The sequence below is a fragment of the Giraffa tippelskirchi genome, chromosome 2 (genome assembly GCF_054371585.1).
Source record: "Giraffa tippelskirchi isolate mGirTip1 chromosome 2, T2T-mGirTip1v1.2.pri, whole genome shotgun sequence".
Lineage (NCBI taxonomy): Eukaryota > Metazoa > Chordata > Mammalia > Artiodactyla > Giraffidae > Giraffa > Giraffa tippelskirchi.
The window spans coordinates 122,436,354-122,456,182 of record NC_137276.1 but is presented as its reverse complement, the minus strand read 5'-3'; the positions used below and the strand labels follow the sequence as shown (position 1 = coordinate 122,456,182).

The window sequence follows — 19,829 nt, the reverse complement described above, 5'->3', positions numbered from 1 at the left end:
TGATTACAGAGCCCTTGATCTTAATCACTTGCAGTGCCTCCCTAGCACTTCAGGGCCGTTTCTGATGAGTAGCTTTGAATTTTATGAATTTAAGGCAGTTTCCAATGCATCTGTTAAAAATAACCATTTCAGGGACCTCCCTGGTAGTCTAGTGACTAAGACTCCGTGCTCCCAAGGCAGGGGCCCCAGGTTTGATCCCTGGTCAGGAAATCAGATCCCTTACGCTGCAACTAAGACCCAGTACAGCCAAATAAATAAACAACTGAGCACCTTAAAAAACAAAAAAAAAAAGATAAAAATTATCTTTTCAGGAGGTTATAATCTATTTCTGTGGCTTAACCAGCGTTCGTGATGACGGTGTCCCTGAGCAGTACTCATCTCTTCCATGTGCAACTTGTCAAAGCTGCCCTTCTCTCTGCCTTGTTCCTTAACCCTCCAAATATTACTATTTCTATTCACCTTCAGAGTTCACCTAAGCCCATGTCAGGAAATTGGTTGCATTTGTGAAAGCAAAGCAGGGCAAGCACTGAGGTTCTTTACTGAAGCCCCATTCACCCCACCCAGATTTTGATTGTTAATTTTCCAGTTGTCCATTACAAAGGCTTCTTTTGTTCAGTCTCTGCTGCAGACTTCTAGCTCCTCAGATGTCTTTCTACCTTCAATCTAAACCTAAAGTCATGTTACCTTATGGGTCTAGTTTTCTGCTTAGCTTGGCCATTCTCACCAAATGACTTTAATCGAGAAGTTCATACTCTCCTCTAGACTACAGTACTGTGTGCTCTTCTAAATGGAATTTGGAGATTCGCTTGGCTAAATTTCTGGTTCTTTGGCACAGCATTGCTCTACATTTAAGTTCACGCATGGACTTCTGCCGACTGCTGCCCTATTTCTAGATCTTTAAAGCCACATGACCACTAGCTTCTACAACCCCTTATGAATGGATCCTGTCTGTATGGGCCATCTCAATCACAGCTGTCCTGCTCCAAGCGATTGCCTTTCACCTATAATTGGGGGGTAGGGGGTAGGGTAGGGATATTTCAGTATTTAATTCCTGTATAGTAACTGTGTATCTAGTGCCAGAAAAGATTTAATGAGCTGGGCACTTGGGCCTGAGGACTCACACAAATGTGAAACCCTCCTATGGAGAATGTGACTGCTTTCTTTTTCATTTATTTTTAATTGGAAGAGAATTGCTTTACAATGTTATGTTGGTTTCTGCTGTACAACACTGTAGATCAGTTATAAACATATATATATCCTCTCCCTCTTGAGCATCCCTCCTACCCCCACCATCTCACCCCTCTAGGTCATCACAGAGCACGCAGTTCGGCTCCATGGGTTATACAGCAGCTTCCCACTAGCTATGTTTTACACAGGGTAATGTATATATGTCAACGCTCTTCTTCAAATTCATCCCATTCTCTCCTTCCTTGCTGTGTCCACAAGAATGTTCTCTACGTTGGCATCTCTATTCCTGCCCTGCAACTGACGCTTTTTTATTTCCTAGGCGATGTATTTATGACCATGGCACAAGCAGTGATTGCAGTAGTTAAAATCTCCCTCCAGTGAACCGTGCCCATTGCAACTGGAATCACACAGGCCCACCTGAAGCCACAGTTTAACCCAACCATCAGGCTCTGCTAAATTCCAAGGGCAGAGATTCAACAGCCGGGCTCCATCAAGGGGCCAGAGTGACTGAGAGTGGCAGTTATAATTTACATAACAGCCTAGCAGCTCCCACCACTGTGAATGAAGCTTCAGGTTTATTCTTTATCTGTTAAAAAAGAAATTCTCTGTCATCATGAAACCCAACTAGGGAGAAAAAAACTGATCACACTTGCTTCAGTAAATTGTTTCTGAAAGACATAAACAGGTCACTAATAGTAGCAGATTTTATCTGTGTTCTAATCTGCCACTGCTGTTTTCCCTAAAACAGTACACTCAAGGGCAGGCTATATGTTTTCCCTAACATTTAATTAGCAAAAGAAAAGCACCACATGAATCAAAAAAAAAAGAAGAAAAAACAGCTCACACAACAATAAAAGAGAACCAAGGGGCTGCTTTCTCAGAAGACACAAAAGAGTAGCTCTGGCTACCTTGGATACCTCAGCACCCCCATGATCCCCAGTGGAGGTGAGGTGGAGGTTGAGGGCAGGATAGAAGAGCCGAGGATGACAGGCGTCTCCAGGCAAGAGTACTGGAGTGGGTTGCCACTGCCTCCTCCGGCGTCCAGAGCCAAGTGCAGGCAACTCTGAGGGTGTTTGGCTGCGGGGCTTCGAAGGCGAGTTCCCCACGTCCTGGCCCAGAGGTCAGCTCCAGCACACACCTGTATTTTGCTTTTGTAGGGTTCAGAGTACCTGAGGCCCTTTAAGAACCGAGTCCAACTCCTAAGAAGTTCGGAGAGGGAAGCTATGGCCCTGTGTGGCCTCACGCAGCCACAATCTGAGAGTAGCTTCAGATTTACTGCCCACCCTAAGTGCTGCATAGCAGGGACCAGCCATGGGAGAACCATGTGCTGGAGGCTGAGCCATGGCCAGTCATGGCCCAAGGCCACTTTAGAGTCACTTCAACAAGGCCCAGTGTTGTTTTGAAAGGTCAAGAGAAGTCAGAACAAATCCTTTAACATTTAAATCTCCACGTTTTCTCATTTTTTTATCTCTTCATGATGTGATACAACAGACTTTGAATACTTAGAGTGGATATGTTCTGTCAAAAGTTGCCAAATCTTGAATAACATTTTTCTCCAGAACATATAGTAGACTATTTCAAATAGGAAGGTGACTGCCTCAGACTCATCAGTGAGTGGAGTGAAAAAATAGCCAAATCTCATTGCTGACTGTCCCACAGGTTCACAGGTTCGCTGACATGTTAAGTGGCTATTTCCTGTATGAAGGTGTGCCTCAGTAAAATTTAGATTGTCACTGAACTTCTGGGTCATTCCAAAGTGTAAACTCCATGGATGTCTAGGGTCTGTAATGAAATGAGAAACTAGACGTTCTAAGACAGGGTCCCATCCTGTGAGCTGAGGACCCCTAGTGGTTGCTGCAGTAATAATTCCCTCTGAACAATACGCATTGCCTGGAGAATGAGTATCTCAAATTACCGTTTTTCAGATACATGTATACGCTGTTGTTGATTAGTAAAAATAGTACAATGGCTTTTTGTTACTGTATTTTTTCAGTTAAAAGATACCCAAAAGTACTCTAATTGGAGAGTAGCTAGATGTTTTGATGTTACTCAAAAAGGTTGTGAACCCCTGTTTTAGACAGTCACCCCAGGGCAGCTACTCTCTTGAGTAGCTTGAATAATTGAGTCGACTGAAAAGAAAAGAAATGCTATGCAAAACTCAACATGTAACAGAACTGTATTAATTATAAAGTAATGCACTTATTTCTACTGCAGCAAGTTTTAGAAAACCAGCATTGACTACAAAGGAAAATTTGCCATCCCTGACCAAATACCAAGTACCACAGTCACACAAAGTAGCACTCAATGAATGAGCCAATTTCTTCACATTGGAACTCTGGCTTTCACTATCTGTGAAAAATGAAAACTGCAAAGCCATATGGGAGACCAGGGCTCACTTCAACTTAATTTTTAATTCACCATTTAAAAAGCTCTCTCACACATGCGCGCACGCACACACACAAACATTCAAGAGTGAGTCATCTCACAGCCTGTGTGTCAGCTTTGTGTGTGCATAAACGTTTATCCCTCTGAATCAAGTCATCATTATTCCATTATTGAAATATTCTCTCAGACTGCCTGATTTCCAGTGCCAGTCTCCTGGGGTAGTTAGGAAAATACAATTTCATTTACAGAAGGACTGTGATTCGGAATTGATAAAGAGAATTTCTTTTTTTCCCCTTAAGAGTTCTCCCCTCCTGCACCTAAAATACATCAAACAGCACTTAAAGTGTCAGAGGAAAGGAGAAGAAGATTATCCAAAAGCACTGGGCAGTGGGTGGCACCACATGATTCGGATTTTCCCTCTGGGCATGAGAGGCTAGTAGGGAGGAGAGTCAAGGCCCCACCTGTCATCAGTTAACACCTGACGATGAATTTCCATATCATTATGTTTGTCAAGACAGACACGCATGACTGCATGAGACGCGCAAAAATAATAACACTTCAATCTCAGGTACACAAATATACTTAAGAAAGAGAAGTTTTATTAGGGCAATTTCACTTTATTTTTCCATACAGCAAAGTCAACTACTGCAGTAATAATAAAATAAGCATAAAACAAATTGCAGCCCAAGACAAAATACATAATTTTAAGCAACTACAAGCAGAAAGTAAGTTGTGATTACATAATAGTAAAACCAAGCACAGCTGTCCTTTCAGCAGATGAACGTGTAGGGTTGCTGATAAGTGCAACATTATAACCAGCTGGAGTGAAGGCTGGATACACTAATTCAGTAAACAAGTGCCCATTATCACATTTGCTTTTTTGAGTGCTTCTGAGTTGAAAATTAAAACCGTGAAAATTGAACTGTGTTTTATCTTTTTCACCTGCTGAAAGAACAGGCTCCTACAGCAATTAAAAAACAATCACGTAACAACTATAGCTACGGTGTGCTGTTTGGTTTGCCTGTTTATGGTTGAAATTTTGTGAAAGTCAATACTTGTTTTGAAGATTTTTTTTCTTTTTTTTTTGTGAACAGTAAACCACTGAAATTGGCAGAAACTGATTTGAATAGTATATGTCCTTAGTATAGTTCTTTCTCTCTCTTTTTTTGTTGTTTTGTTGAAGTTTTAAACATGCAGTAGTTTTTGAAAAATGTAAGGAATATCTGATCCATGATTTCACCTTAATGGTTGAAGGACCTGCTATTTTTGGTAATGATCTTCAGGCAGATTTGGCCCAATGGAGTTTTTGTCAGTCATGAGATCTTGGAAGGATGGCATATCTTTCCAGCTGAAAAAATCCTGGCAAACTACAAGCTGTCCACAAAAAAGCAAAGCAACATGTTTGAAGGGGTATGGAGTGCTAACTCTGTGCCACTTTTGCAAGCAATTTTGCTCAGTCTGTCATTTTATTAGCCTTAACAAAACTCCTTGTAATTATAGACGTTTTTATTCAAAATAAGATCTTACTATTATACAGGTTTCTCTCTTTTGACTATATACAGAAGTGCAAAAAGTCAACCTTCTCTCTAGACGTTCCAACATGCTAAATTGCAGCATAATCAACCCTCAAGAGTTTGCACACACGCTATAATTCTCATTACGTAAACTTTGAGTATTTGGATTATCAACAAAAAGTCCCTTGTTCTATTTATTGATTATGCAGCTTATTTATAACAAGGCCTGATATTCAGGGATTTCAAAAATATTAAACAATACTTTAACATTTGAAATGGATACAGTAGAAAATAAATTTTATTCTAATATCTAGGATCTAGATCTTCTTATAATAACTAATTACAAACAAAATAAATCATCAAAATATTACTCAATTGTCTGCCAGGATTGTTGCGATAGCAACAACTTAACTTCTTACTTAGCAATGATTATATATTTATAAGATATCCATATAAAAGATCTTTGTTCTTTTAATGAAAACTAGACAAGAACTAACAATGACTGACATTCTTACACTTTTAATATTAAATCAGTAAAATATAAATCATTTAGTTAACAATACGAATATTCATATGACACTACATGTAATTCAAAACTGAGTATGTTATGAAGGAAAAAACTACTTTAATTTTTTTTTTGTATTTTGAAAAGTTCATCGGTAAAATCTACTAAAACAAGAGTCTATAAACTGAAATGGTATTCAATTGTTAATAGAAAATGAAATCTAATAAATGTAGGAAATGAAAAACTACACTTTAACAAGAAAAATAAGTAATATTCTATAATGTAACTAACTACAATAACATGTGGAGTCACCATTACTCTCTTAACACGATTGAAATTACATTGGTATGGGTTCCAACCCGTAATGTAATAATCTAAGGCTTTAATAGATGTACAGTACAATCAGTAAAATCAACACATCAGTCTTATATTAGAAAGCATCTCTCTCAAGCATAAAAACTTGCAGTAAACTTGGAAGTATGGAAAGTTCTAGAACTGAACTTTCACTTCTCCCATTCCATACTAGAACTACCAGTGACCTGGCCCCTACTTCAGCAATTTTTAGAACTGCTGAACAGAGCAAAAATATCCTTTACTAGCTGCAACATCCAAACCACAAAAAAGGAATTCCTTTGGATGAATCCATTCTTAAAAACTGAATGCACATCTATTTTTTTTTAATTTGTAAAAGGCTTTCTAAGGCTATAAGCAGTAAATCTGAACAAAACAAAACAAAACAAATCACATATAAAATTCACCCATGTACTTAACCCACCCAATGACTAGGTTAATTAAACATTTCCCATTTTCATATTTTGGTTTATCATGCATCTGATGACAGTGCTGCTTTCTTCTTTGTTTAGAGTCACTATTTTAAATGTGACTGTGATGAAGCATTTAAGCAAATGTGAAACCATTTTTGCAAAGCATTTAGAGTCTTTTGACTTTTGACAGAGCTATAAATAGAAGCAAAATAATTTCCTCAAACTTTTTTTTGTTATCGTGTCTCAGAAATGGCATATCCCTTTTGAATAACATGTTATACAGTATAGTAGGCATAAATATTACACTACAATGCATTAAAATAATTTTTATATATATCTATTATATATAATCTCCAGTATGTGTGAGTTTATCTGTATTGAGAGAGTCTGTGTTGTGCTGTCTATTTTGTTACTGTAAAGTTAAATTGGCCATTTCTGAGACAGCTTTGGTTTCCAAAAAAAAAAAAAAGAATGGTGCCCTTTGACTGATTAGTACTAGCAAATAAGCAACAAAATGTGGCTCTGAAAACAATAACACTGAAGAAATAATACTCTAATTTGATGTACAGTCTATGGCACTTCATGAGAATCCTTAACAACATGGTACTTAAAGCCATGATGTGCTTTAAAAGATACACAGTTGTGGTTTTGCTTGGCACATTCATCTCTGTCAGACCCCTCCCTCACCACATCTTAAAATCTATTACATTAAAAATATTACTCAAACAAAAATGACTGTGCATGCACGCTCTCATCTATAATGGCAATTTTAAATACAAGGTGCACCTTTGTTATTTGTAAACCTTGAAAGAAATAAACTTATTTTTAAAAAATTATATCTTGGTCTACAGACGTACCAATACATAATAGAATCATGGTTACACCATAGTCTGTCTTTTCAAGATGGCATGAATATATAGGAAACTAATTAGGTCTGCATATTTGAATGCATCACTCTGTGCTAGAAAAGAAAGACAATGTTGTTCTTTTAGACAGGAGTATCACCTCAGCACAAATATCAATTAAATGTACAAAGTGTATAGGCAACAGTGTGCAGTGGGTTTCCATGTTGTCTTTTCTTCTGGTTAACATGCAGTATGTGGATGTCTTGTGGCTGAGGGGTTTTTGTGTGTGGTTGCTTGACGGTATATACAATATGGCTAATGACCTCGTCCTTTACTCTAACCAAGCACACTGTCCTTTCCTCTTTAGTACGATCTACAAGGGAAAAAGAGATAACCTTCTGTTAAAACATACAATATCTAACAGCAGTGTCCCATATACATTCAGCAGGAAAATTGTATTTCTTGGTTTAAAGAGTGAACACATGAATGGCAGCACCTTCATGGAAAAAACAAAAAACACACTGCAGGCACAAAGGACCAAAGTGTGTTTATTGTCACTTTGAGAACAAAATGACACTCACAGCTTCATAAAATTGTAGTCTCTGAACAAATATCAGCCAATACACAGCTTAAAGTATAAAATACATTTGCAGAATCAAGGGGCATAATACACTAGAGCTCTTTTTAGCGCTATCATTGTGGGACAGAACTTACAACTCACTTTACCTCTTTCTAAAGTTTAATAGGTTTCAGAAGTAATGATTTGGCCCACAAAATTAAAATCCATGCAACAGTCCTATTAAACACAATTTCCTCTATGTGGATGCTTGATTAGCACAGTATGTGTTTGCAAAAAAAAAAAAACAAAAACGATGTTACTCTAAGTGATTGCTTTGGATAATTTACAGTTTGGATTTTTTTCTCCTAAAGGCAAGAAAAAGAAATATCATTTCTTATGCTCCTGGCAAATTCAGGTTGAACTGATATTACAATGTACTTGTGACTTAATAATTCCAGCTGTTACATGAAATTTGTTCCCATAGAATCTTTACATATTCAACTATGCTTTAGCATACAACTTGAGAATTAAAAAAAAATCACCATTTTGCTCCATTCAAAAACCAGTTTAAATATTGCAGCTTCTCATGAAAATGTATAAGTATTTGTTAAATAAACAGAACCTTAAAGAGCTTAAGTTTCAATACTGACACATCTACTGTTTTGCTAACTGATGAACTCCACAGCCATTTTGTATCTTTTTTTCCTGAACCTGCATTATTGCTAAGAAACAGAACTTGTTTATGTATATATATACCCAACTGACCATAAAAGCTTGAAATGTTTTTTTTTAACATGTCAAAAGAAGAACTCTACTTCCAAAACTATGTACTACAAAGTGATTGTACAGAATAATAAACCTTATTATCAGAACTGCACTGAGACAGCTTACGAAACAGAAATCAGTTTCAGTAATTTAATCCATGATTGCAGCATGTCTTTGGTACTGCATCTCAGATTGAATTTATCATTCCTTTATTTCAAGTTGTGTCTGTCTTCTTCTCCTGTATGAGTTCATCCTTTGACAAGCTCTTCCTATGAATTATTATTACAAGGGCCTCTGAACTGGTTCCCTGACGCCATCTCCTGATTCAGCACCCTGTCCCTTCTTTTATAAGGCTCTGATATCTCCTTTCTCTCTATATCAACCTTCACTGTCCAAACTCACTTAATTTCTGACTCGGTTAGGAAGAGCTGCTCTTTCATCTTTGTTCCTAGAGGAATTTGTTCAAAGCTCTCTCATTTTAATGAAAAGTGCTAAAATTTACATCATCATCTCATTGACTGTCGATCTTTATTTCATCGACCTGGTAACTAACACACAGTAGCTAACACAAAAAATCATTTATAAATGTGTTAATGCACAGATAAATGAATGAAAGGAAGCAACAAAGAAAGAATGATCACCCATCTTATTTACCAGATTCAGTTTTAAGTGTTGTAGCTCTTCTTAAATATAAAAAGAAATACCTAATATAATTCTGAGCAGGTAGATAAGCTGAATGAATGCGTAAGAATAAAACATGCTCTAAAAGGATGAAACATGGGCATCTTGCAAGTCAATGTGTCTGAAAAGAAACCACGAGACTTTCAAACTATTTGAGCAAATATCCAGGTAGATGTGTGCATGTGTGTGTATGTGTGTGCATACATGAATGCGTGAGTATATTTAAATCAGGCTCTTTATATTCTAATGACCCTGATACGGTAAAGCAGGGGTAAACTGGGTACATGTTCTCATTTAGGACTTAGCAAGACAATTTTTGAATAAAATAAATGCTGACTTATACCAGGGATCAGCAAACTATTGCCTATAAGCTAAATCCTGCCTACTGCCTTTTTTTGTGCGTGTCCAACTTTTTGTGACTTTATGATCCATAGCCCAACACGCTCCTTGGTCCATGGGATTTTCCAGGCAAGAATACTGGAGGGCGTTGCCATGCCCTCCTCCAGGGGAGCTTCCCAGCCCAGAGATCTAACCTGTGTCTCTTATGTCTCCTGCATTGGCAGGTGGGTTCTTTGCCACTAGCACCACCAATAAAGTTTAATTGGGACACAGTACACCCTTTCATTTACACAGTGTCTCTGGCTGCTTTCATGCCACATGGGCAGAGTAGCCCTATGGCCCCCACAACCAAAAGTATTTACTATCTCATCTTTGAAGAAAAAGCTTGCCAATCCCTGATCTAAGCCTTCTATTTAGTTTTAAGCTGTATTTTTCCTTCACGATTATGCTTATTTCTAGTAAAAAATTTTTAAAAATGTATATATCCTCAGTATTATGCATATTTAAATGAAATTAGCATATTTCTTATAAATTCATACATTAAAATTCCTCATAACTCATCTAAGATAAAATTGTGAGTTCTATATAAATACATTTTTTTGAAATTCTGCAAAATTTTCTTAAGTACATTACACAATTGTTATCTTAAAAAACACACACACACACACCACGAATATACACTCAATATTACATAATGAACTTACTGTTTAGTGATGAAAATTCTACATCTGGGTAACATACTTGTGGCTAGTCAGATGTTCGGCAGATATTATGGGTATCTAGCAAATAAAAAATTATTTAATGAATGTTCCATGCAAGCAAGCCAACAACCAAGAGATGAAAACATCTTAATATTAAGTTTTTTAAGAAAGTGAAATTCAGCTGTGAGGTGACAGTCCTTATCTGATCAACATAACAGTAAGTTAATGTAAACTTAATGCCAAAGTAGCAACTCATTGTTTAAAATCTTTGTGTTAAATACTATTCTATAAATGTTATCAGTTTTTAGGAAGTAAGAGAAGTAAAACTATCAAAAATTCATGCAGAGCAGTAATTGAAAGAAGCCCTTTTTGTTGGCCTACACACACGTACCTGTGGTTTCAGTTATTCAGTATTCTAGAAAGCAAAGAAGGCAATGTCTTGCCTATTTTTGTGCAACCAATTTCTACATTTTCATTCAACTTGTGGTATCTAACATTTTTTTCCAAGTTAAAAATACCAGGTAATAATTATAAAGGAGTATTTCAAGAGAACTGGATAAAAGCATGTAAGTCTACTTCAGAACATATTCCTGAATCCTGATTGCACATTTTATTGCATTTTAAATGGGCAAGAAAATTACAAAACTTGACAGAAAACACAATAAGGAACCAATACAGAGGTGACTTGTTTCAGTCATCCCAACAGCCAACATCTTCCAATTTGTAGCCTGATTCTCCTCTACCCAGAATGATGACTGCTATACTGGGAGAGGCAACACAGCACAGGTTCAACCCCTAGTGACCCATTTCTGGGTGTGTAAACATGAGCAAAGCACTTCATTACTCTATACTTAGGCTTCTTCATCTCTAAACTGGCACTAATCTCATTTCAGCAAGGTTGATGGGAGAAGAGTAAAATCGCATACATGAAAGCATTTTGTTGCTGTTTCCATCTAGATGTCCTAGACTAACTAACTCAACGTATTACAATCCACAGTCTGGAGTGTAAATTAATATGTCTCTATTTTATTTCCATTTCTCAGCTGACATCTTTACACAATTTTACAGCACTGGCAATGGCACGAAAATGTGCTCCAAGCATAATGAAGCTTCTCATACCATTTTTCCTGCTGCTGCAGGACAGGATGTTGCACCCAACAGTGTAGAAGCATCAAGGATGGGGCTGTCGAAACATACCAAGGACCTTCAACACCAATCGATGCAGATGAAGGGCCAGCTATAAACTTCTGCATGCATGCAGGCTGCATTTTGTGGCATCAGCTATTTCCAGCATCGCTAATGTACTGTAGGCATATACATATGTATGTATATGTAGATATAATATATGTGTGTATATATATATCCATTCCCTTTTCTTTCTTCTGGTTGTCAAACAGTATGAAGACCCAAGATTATGCATGAAATGGTCACAGCACAATGCAAAAAGTAAAGTGTCCCCTACAACCAAGGTGGCCAAGGGCATGTTGAAATTTGCTTTGCTGTAGTTCTGCTTACACCAGCAATTCTATAGTCATACATGGTACACACAAGATCAGCATCACTGATCTGCACCACAAATGGATTGCATTGAATCCATTAAGAAATCTCTGCCATAGATTACTAACATGCCACATATGCACAATCTAGCATTCTTGTAAACGAGTCTGATGTGTTAGCAAAAATCCAAGGCTATTTTGACAAACTTCAGAAAAACTAAGATTCTTTGCCAAGAAATGTTTAAAGCTTGTCTGAAACTTTAAAATACATCCATTTTGGCATGCTGCTTTTGAAAGTTTTTAATGACTATACTTATAGTTTATAGTTTTTCTTCAATGGTACATGGCGTACTATTGAAACAAGGCTGGCTCCTCCTATAGTGATAACTGCAAATTCAAATGGCATTTAACTGGTCTTCTTTTCCCAAAGGGGCAACACATTGGTTCCCATCTGATACTGTTTTTTTTTTTTTTTGAGATTCATTTGGTTACATTTAACTTGGTCTGTAAATTATCCGAAATTTTATTGGACTCTAGATATTTCATATGCTGTTAACCCTATTGAACTTGCTTTTATAACAAACTTATCTATACTTTCAAGCCAAAAACTACTTTACATAAATTTGATTTTGATTCAACCAGTATTTTCTAGACTATAATTTTAAATAGGAGCTAAAAATGCTGGCTAATCCATGTAGATTTTAAATTTTAAATATTTTAATAACTATTTTCTTTTGAATAATTACATTATGAAATTTAAATTTCTGAAACATATTCCTTTTACTTAAAAGAAAAACCCTGTGTATTTGTCACTCCATAAACTTTTGTGGAACACAGAATAACTCTAATTGCCATACTTGGTGCCTTTTTTTTTCCTTCACAACCCTCTAACTTTTATGCTGAGTAGTTACAGAATAAGAGCACTTAGGAATTTTATTTTTTCACTTAAATCATTGAGAATCAAAACTTCAACACTTACTTATTTTAACTTATTTTGAGTATGCAATCTGCTTATCAAATAAAACTAATGAATTTATAACAAACTCTATTTACAAGAGTGGTTGTTTGTGGCATATATAGCACATTTAAATATTTTGCTTTTTATTAAGAATTTAGGCAAGAAACTATATATATATATATATCCAATGCTTATAACAAAACCCTTAAAATCACCTATATTTTTAAAATTACTTTTTATTATGTAAGTTTCAGGTGTACCGCATTGTAGTTCAACATCTGTATACACTACCTGATACAATTTCGATTGGTCAAAATACATGCATGATTTTGATTTGAGACCAACTGAGAATTGCTTGTGTAAATATCATTTTAGTAGCTTTAGAAATGGAGCTGCGACAACTTTGGAGCACTTATAAATGGCATAAAAGCATTCTGCTGCTCATCATAGAAAGAATGTGTAGGCCAACAAGAGGTATCTTTGAAACCCCATGCTATTAAAGCACCCTCTACAGCCCTCACGGACACACGATTCCCCACTGACCTCAATGGGAAATCCACGTGCGTAAGGGCTGTTGGATTGAGCCCTATTAGAGTTGGTTTTTAAGAAACAAAGCTGTAAATTAGCAAACCTGGTTGGCTGTGGCTGTTGCAGCGAAGGGAACACTTGTGGCAGATGTTGTTGCTGCGGACACAGTGGCTGGCGTAGCACCGTGCACCATGGGAACTTTCGGAGGGAAAATCATATAAGCAAACATACAGAAGAGTGTAGCAATATGGAAACCATGGCAACATGGAGGAGATAATTGGGCATGGTATTTATCACAGCAGTAAGCCATGTGACGGGACATCATCACCAGCGAGTGACATGCAATCACAGCGCAAAGCAGGACAACATTCCAAGGAGAGAGGGGGAAGGGGGATGAAAGAGAAAAAAAAGGGGAAAAAAAGCTTGTTACCATCAAATCAAGAAAATTGACACAAACAGGCTTAATTTGCTAAGTCAAAACCAAGAATTTTATATAGTGTTCATAGTTAGACATTCAAAATCTAAATCAAAATACAGATATTTACTTCATATATACAATTATCTGGTTTTGAATAAAAGTATGTTTTCTTATTTACTATTATAAAAATACACAATTATTACTTATACGAGATAGTTTTTTTTTTACACACCAGAACTCATAGTCCAATCAAAATCCACCAAAGGTGACTAAAGGAAACTTGTGTGTAAAGAAAACATTTATGTGAGTCCATGTCAATTAAATAGAAAACGGCATTTAATTGACAGGTGTTAGTAAAAAGGAAATGGACTTGCCCAATAGATAAAAGTTAAACTTAGCAGTGGATTTTGAGGGGCTGTGAGGTGCACCATAGGTTTAAGATAATCAAGAAACAAAGCTGGCACCTACCAACACTTGTAGCGGGTGTCATGCACAATATTGAGCCTGCCCATCATGCATTGCAACAGGAAGGTGGATTTGAAAAGGGAAAAGAATTAAAACATCCCATCACACGTGTAATTAGGAAATTCATTTGAACAAAGAAGAAAAATTGTTATTATGGGAACAGTGGCATGTAACTGTCAGCACAATCAAATCATACAACAGCATAGTGATCAATTAGAACTAGTCTCAAGTGAAGAATAAAAGCCAGTTTAACTGTGTGCTGGTACACTTTGTTTCTCCTAAGTGCTGCCTATAAATAAAAGTTAATTTTTAAAAAAATGGAAACCTGCTTAATTCTTTTAAAAATAGTATTGCAATTTGGTTTTGTTTTAATCTGGTTACTGGCCATCTGGTGGCTTTGCTATTTCTGACTTTTTAACATATGAATCGAGCACATGTTAAATAATTAAGAGAAATTTACTAAGATGCTAAATAATTCAATGCACAGAACTGACTTAACAATGTAATGAAACCAAAGCACTCATTTCATTCCCTTAGTTTTATTTATTTCCCTGTTCAATGTAGCAGCAACCACACAGAAATGGAAGGGGTTGTGATCAACTATACAGGAATTTTATTTGGAGGGATACCAAGCAATATAATAAGGCATAAGGAGAAACTGAACTTCCGCACTGCCTTAGTTTGGAATTTAAATGTCCAGAAAACATTTAGATGGGACACACTTTCTTAAAGTCTCGAACTGGTTTACTTAGAAGGTATCTGAGAAGGCAGACTGGTTTTCTTTGCTGTTTTAAACCTTCAGGACTTCTCAGAACAGCAAGTGTTCTATGAAATTTCACATTCAAAAATGGTTAATTAGATTCCAATAAAAACCCTGAATGGGGGATAATGAAGATATATACACTGCATAAGGGGTGTTGGCACTGATGTTCACAATGGCTCCACCACAACGTTAAAATCAGTATTACATAGATAGTACCTTTCTCTTTGCCATATAAACATTGGAAAATCTACCTTATTTTCCCAAGCACAGGGCACTTTCCCATATACTGAATTACTGTTCTTTCTATGAGATTATTTTAGACTTCTAGGTTTTAAAATATCAAATCATTTTATATTTCCATCTAAATCTTGGCACATCCTATTTAAATACTAGCAGCATCTGGGATGAACATTTGTTAGAAAAAATCTGCCAATTGCGTCTTGTCAGAGATGGCCCTACAAAACAAAGCTGCCATTGAGAAGCACAGATTACTTCACTAGCATCCTTGTAACAGCTGCAATTAGATTGTTATCGCAATTAAGACTGTGGGCACAATGATCAATGATTAAACTTGAGAAGAGAGCTAGGAAGGCATTCTCTCAGGTGGAGTATTACTACACTGATAGGCATTATTTATTAAGACACTTGAAGATCTCTGTCATTTGCTACCACTACTGAGTCAAAACCTTGGGGAAGACAACAAACACCAACCAGTGATAACCGAGACAGTAATTTGAGACAGTGGAGCAAGCAAACTTTAATATCCTAGATCCTATGAAATCATTATCCTCCAATAGTTGGGTCAGAAGACTGTGAAAGAATGGGTGAAAGATGAATGGAAAAGAATCATGTGTACTGTCCAGGTTGTAAGTTTTAAATTTATTATTTATTATTATGCTGCAATTTGTCTATTATGTTTCATCCCATGCATAAGGAAGGCTGCACATGCTGAAAATGAGTTAACCTTATCCTATCTCTCTAAAACCCTAAAGCTTTTAGGATTTGAATTTCAGTTTGAGTTATCTTCCTCATTACCATTAAAACCAATGCACACAGTTTTGAGAGGGATTTGCAGCAAATAAACATAAGGCAGCAATGAAAATACTAGCCAGGGTGCAGTAACTCACAAATATGAAGACATAATGCTGTAGGACCCACTTACCGAAATCAAAAATCACTTTTGAAATGACCGTAATATCCATCTTTACATCAAATTGGTTGATTTATTAATAATGATTGCATAAATAGCCAATTAAAATTTTTTTCTTCAATTTTCAGCATAAGGCAAAATTTAAATGAATGTATTTGTCAATTTCAAATTTCCCCTACGAAGGTATTTGCAGAGCAGAATGGTGTGCTTCTGAGGAATGCAAGATGTTAATTACATGATTTTTAAATTGAAATGTTAAGTTAATCTGTATGAAGATTCAGAAAATACAACTAGGAAAGTAGTTCACCAATGAGATGTATGTGTAGTTCAAATCAGTTCAATGAGGAGGGAAAAAGTAGAGAGGAAAAAAATTATAGAGATTTGGTTGGAGGTTTGCATTTAGATGTGGTAATTCAAGCCTATTTAGGTGTATTATGATAGGAGTAAAAAGCTGATTTAAAGTCTTCTAAAAATACTCTATATCATTTACAACTAAAACTTCACAATCGATTGAATTATTCTAAAATTGATGTCTAAAGAAGCAACAGCTTCATATAATTTATTTTTATAATCTATTGAATTATATTTTGTGTCTCTACTGAGTTCAGGAAACAACAAAGAAAACAGTGCTTACTACATTCTTGGCTTTATTCTAAACTCTTAGACCTGTCTGTAAAAGTGCTTTAAGAAGATGTTTTATCAAATTATGCTTAAAACTAAATTAAACATAACTCTATGAAATAATTACCAGTATTATCTCCTTTTTATATATGAAAAAATTAAAGTATAGCTTATGGTAGATGTATTTAAACTTCCAAGCCAGATTTATAATCACTATGCTAAGGTTCAAATAAACTATCTTCATTAATCATACTAAAAGTGATAATTGAAAGCTTTGTTTTCTTTTCTTCCTGTAAACGCAACCCCATCCCCCTGTATCTCTCCTCTTATTCCAACCCCTCAGGAAAGTTTTCTGGACTTCTGTTTCCCTTTCTAGGAGTGTTGGCTCAAGGTGAAGCTGAAGCTGTTAAAAGCAAACTTATTTTTAGGTTTTTAAATATCATAAGCCTACAATGACTGAGGGTAATATGCTAGGAAGAGAAGTATGCTTCTGAGGATGGCAAGTAGGCAAAAATGGTGAATGAGAGCAGAGAGAAAAAAATTCTTCCAGACTGAAGAGAAGGTGAGAAGCATGCAGGGCCCCTGGGTAATTGGGTTTGTGGGGTGTTCTTTCATAGCAGCCCTGCCAGAAGCAGGCTTTCCAGGCAATGGGCTGCATGGGAGGCTAAGGAGCTAAGGCAAGGATGCTGGTACCCAAGGCAAGCATAGAAGCCCTGGAGCACCGGCCTTCAAGGGATCTTCTAAGCATGGACAATGATTACATCAGCAATGACCAGCATTGACTGAAGACTGGAGACTGGGTAACCTGTCTGAGACTACTGGACGGCACAGGATCACCATTCGAGTAGAGGTGGGAAAAGAGGAGATGTGAGGATGGAAATTCTGGAATTTCAGTGGTGCCTGATATATCTATCCAATACTGAAACTGAAGTTTAGAATTGGACTTAATATAAATTCAGGAAAACAAATCTGATGTAAACAAAAATGTTATTTTGTGAAATTCATACCTACAACATAAGTAGACATTAGATTACGTATACTCTGTATGAATAGTAAATTTAGTCTTAAAGGGTGAAGGTAAAACAAAAAAATGGACTATATATCTAAAAAAATAAAAATTTCTTCAATGTGAACATGGTCCAATTTACTTATATTTATCTTTAAATGAGATGGAGGGTATAAAAGCAAAAGGCTAGAAAATTTTCTTGGCAGGGGTGGGAGTGGGATGGGAGATGCAGTGGGATGCAGTTGACTGAATGAATAGAAAGATGGATAAATGAGTGAGTTAGAAGGATGTGCTGTGTGCTGTTCTAAGTCGTTTCAGTTGTGTCAGACTCATTGTGACCCCATGGACTGTAGCCCGCCAGGCTCCTCTGTCCATGAGATTCTCCAGGCAAGAATACTGGAGTGGGTCGCCATGGCCTCCTCCAGGGGAATCTTCCTGACCCAGGGATTGAACCCGCATCTCTTTTGTCTCCTGCATTGGCAAGCAGGTTCTTTACCATTGGCACCACCTGGGAAGCCCAATAAGAAGGACAGGTGGATGGAAAACAGGGAAGGAAAGAAGAAAAAGAGCAAGGGAAGGAGGTAGGAACAGAAAGAATAGATGGATGGTTAGAAGGATGGATGGATAAATGGACAGATGAATGCGTACACGGATGGATATATGGATGGATTGTTGGATAGATAGGTAAAGGCCACATAAGTCCAAGTTTGTTCCTAAAAGTTATGGTATACACTAATTTTTCTTTACTAGTTAGGTGGCTTGCCATGGAATCCTGATCTTTTGCTAGCAATCTGTTCTGTATACAGAGTTACCCGCTCCAAAGATTTAGTCAACCATGCTTCATTGTAATGTCAATGAAATAGACCTATATATCCCTGATATTATTACTGAAGCAACAGACTACAGAATTCTAAAACTCTAAACTGCAAAAAATAAATGGATTCCTTTCTCTAGTCAGTTCCAATAAAATCTTCAAATGTAACTTCCCAACTATAATATTGTGGTTAGACAGGATGCTCTGATCACAGAATTTGTCTATAGGTCTGCAGAATAACCTAGACTTTGGAAAATGAATTTCCTTTTCCCCCATATCACATGGGATGACACATGAATTTACGGTAGGATAGATTTTCTGTAGTTCTCAAAAATTAGTTGACAAAATTTAAAAATGGACAGATTTCCCATATAACTGTTCAAAAGTCCAGAATATCTGGGAAATAAATCATAAGATCTAGCAATACTGGACACCAGAGCCATCACACTGAGTAGTATACAACCAACCCTGAGAGGCACAGACACAACCACCCCATAGTCACAAAGACTATGACAATATATGGAGCCACAAAGGGTGTCCAGTGCACAACAGGTACAACCTACCAGGCAGACAATCCTCTAAGGCAACAAAAGGCTAAGTCTGAACCCTGACTGTCCCCTTCAGGCTGAGCCTAAGCTCTCCTCCGCCTCCCACACCCCATAGCTTCAAATTTACTTCCTGCTTCACTTGTTCATATTTCCTGCCTGGCTTTTAAGGCATTTGGGTTTTTATATTTTCTACATTAGATTTCTCTCCTTCCCAGCTATATGATAAAGTGATTTGGCAGGAGTAGAGATGGGCTCTCCATTATAACTTTTTAATGTCATTGTGGCACACAGGTACATATGAGATTGAAAATACTCTGAAGGAATGAAGGAGGCACTACCTACTTCTATGCGATGAATAAAAGTTAACCTGCAAGCTCTTCAACACCAGGGTACAAATCAACTTTATTTGATATTACTATTGCAATAATTACATATTGACTACAAATATAAAAAAATACTTCTGATGCAAATTTATCATAAAAAATGCAAACAAATCTTAAAATTTCCAGCGTATTTCAATATATTGTGGCACATTTTATTTAAATTAACAATGCTTAGTTTCTAGACAGAGAGGTAAGTATGACTTTTATTTATGAAGGTATTTATTGGTTTTCCCTGACTTGAATTTTACCTAGCATCTTTTACTCTGTCCTATCCACAGACTAAAACCCATTCCATAGAGAGACTATGGTCATAAATCAGAGTCATACATGTCATGCAATTAATGATTATACTTATTTAGAAAAGTCTTCAGTCATGTGAATGTTGTTGGAGAAACTGATTTAAAATCCACTTGATAAAAGAGATTATTTTAGG

The 19,829-nt window shown here is 36.5% G+C and overlaps 1 protein-coding gene across 50 annotated transcripts in view; it reads right to left on the bottom strand.

The window, feature by feature from the left end:
• Positions 1-4,152: 4,152 nt before the first annotated feature.
• Positions 4,153-19,829, bottom strand: part of MBNL1 (muscleblind like splicing regulator 1) — a 209,260-nt gene continuing 193,583 nt past the window's right edge. For 22 of the 50 annotated variants that reach the window (XM_081570533.1, XM_081570525.1, XM_081570527.1 and 19 more), the window contains 4 exons: positions 14,115-14,150; positions 13,332-13,426; positions 10,250-10,324; positions 4,153-7,574 (listed from right to left, as the gene is read on the bottom strand). In XM_081570533.1, coding sequence (XP_081426659.1) covers positions 10,268-10,324; positions 13,332-13,426; positions 14,115-14,150 — 188 coding nt within the window. In that variant the 3' untranslated portion in view covers positions 4,153-7,574; positions 10,250-10,267. Of the gene's footprint in view, positions 7,575-10,249; positions 10,325-11,365; positions 11,430-13,331; positions 13,427-14,114; positions 14,151-19,829 lie in introns of all 50 variants that reach the window. The other 28 variants (XM_081570528.1, XM_081570530.1, XM_081570534.1 and 25 more) reach the window with 5 other exon arrangements.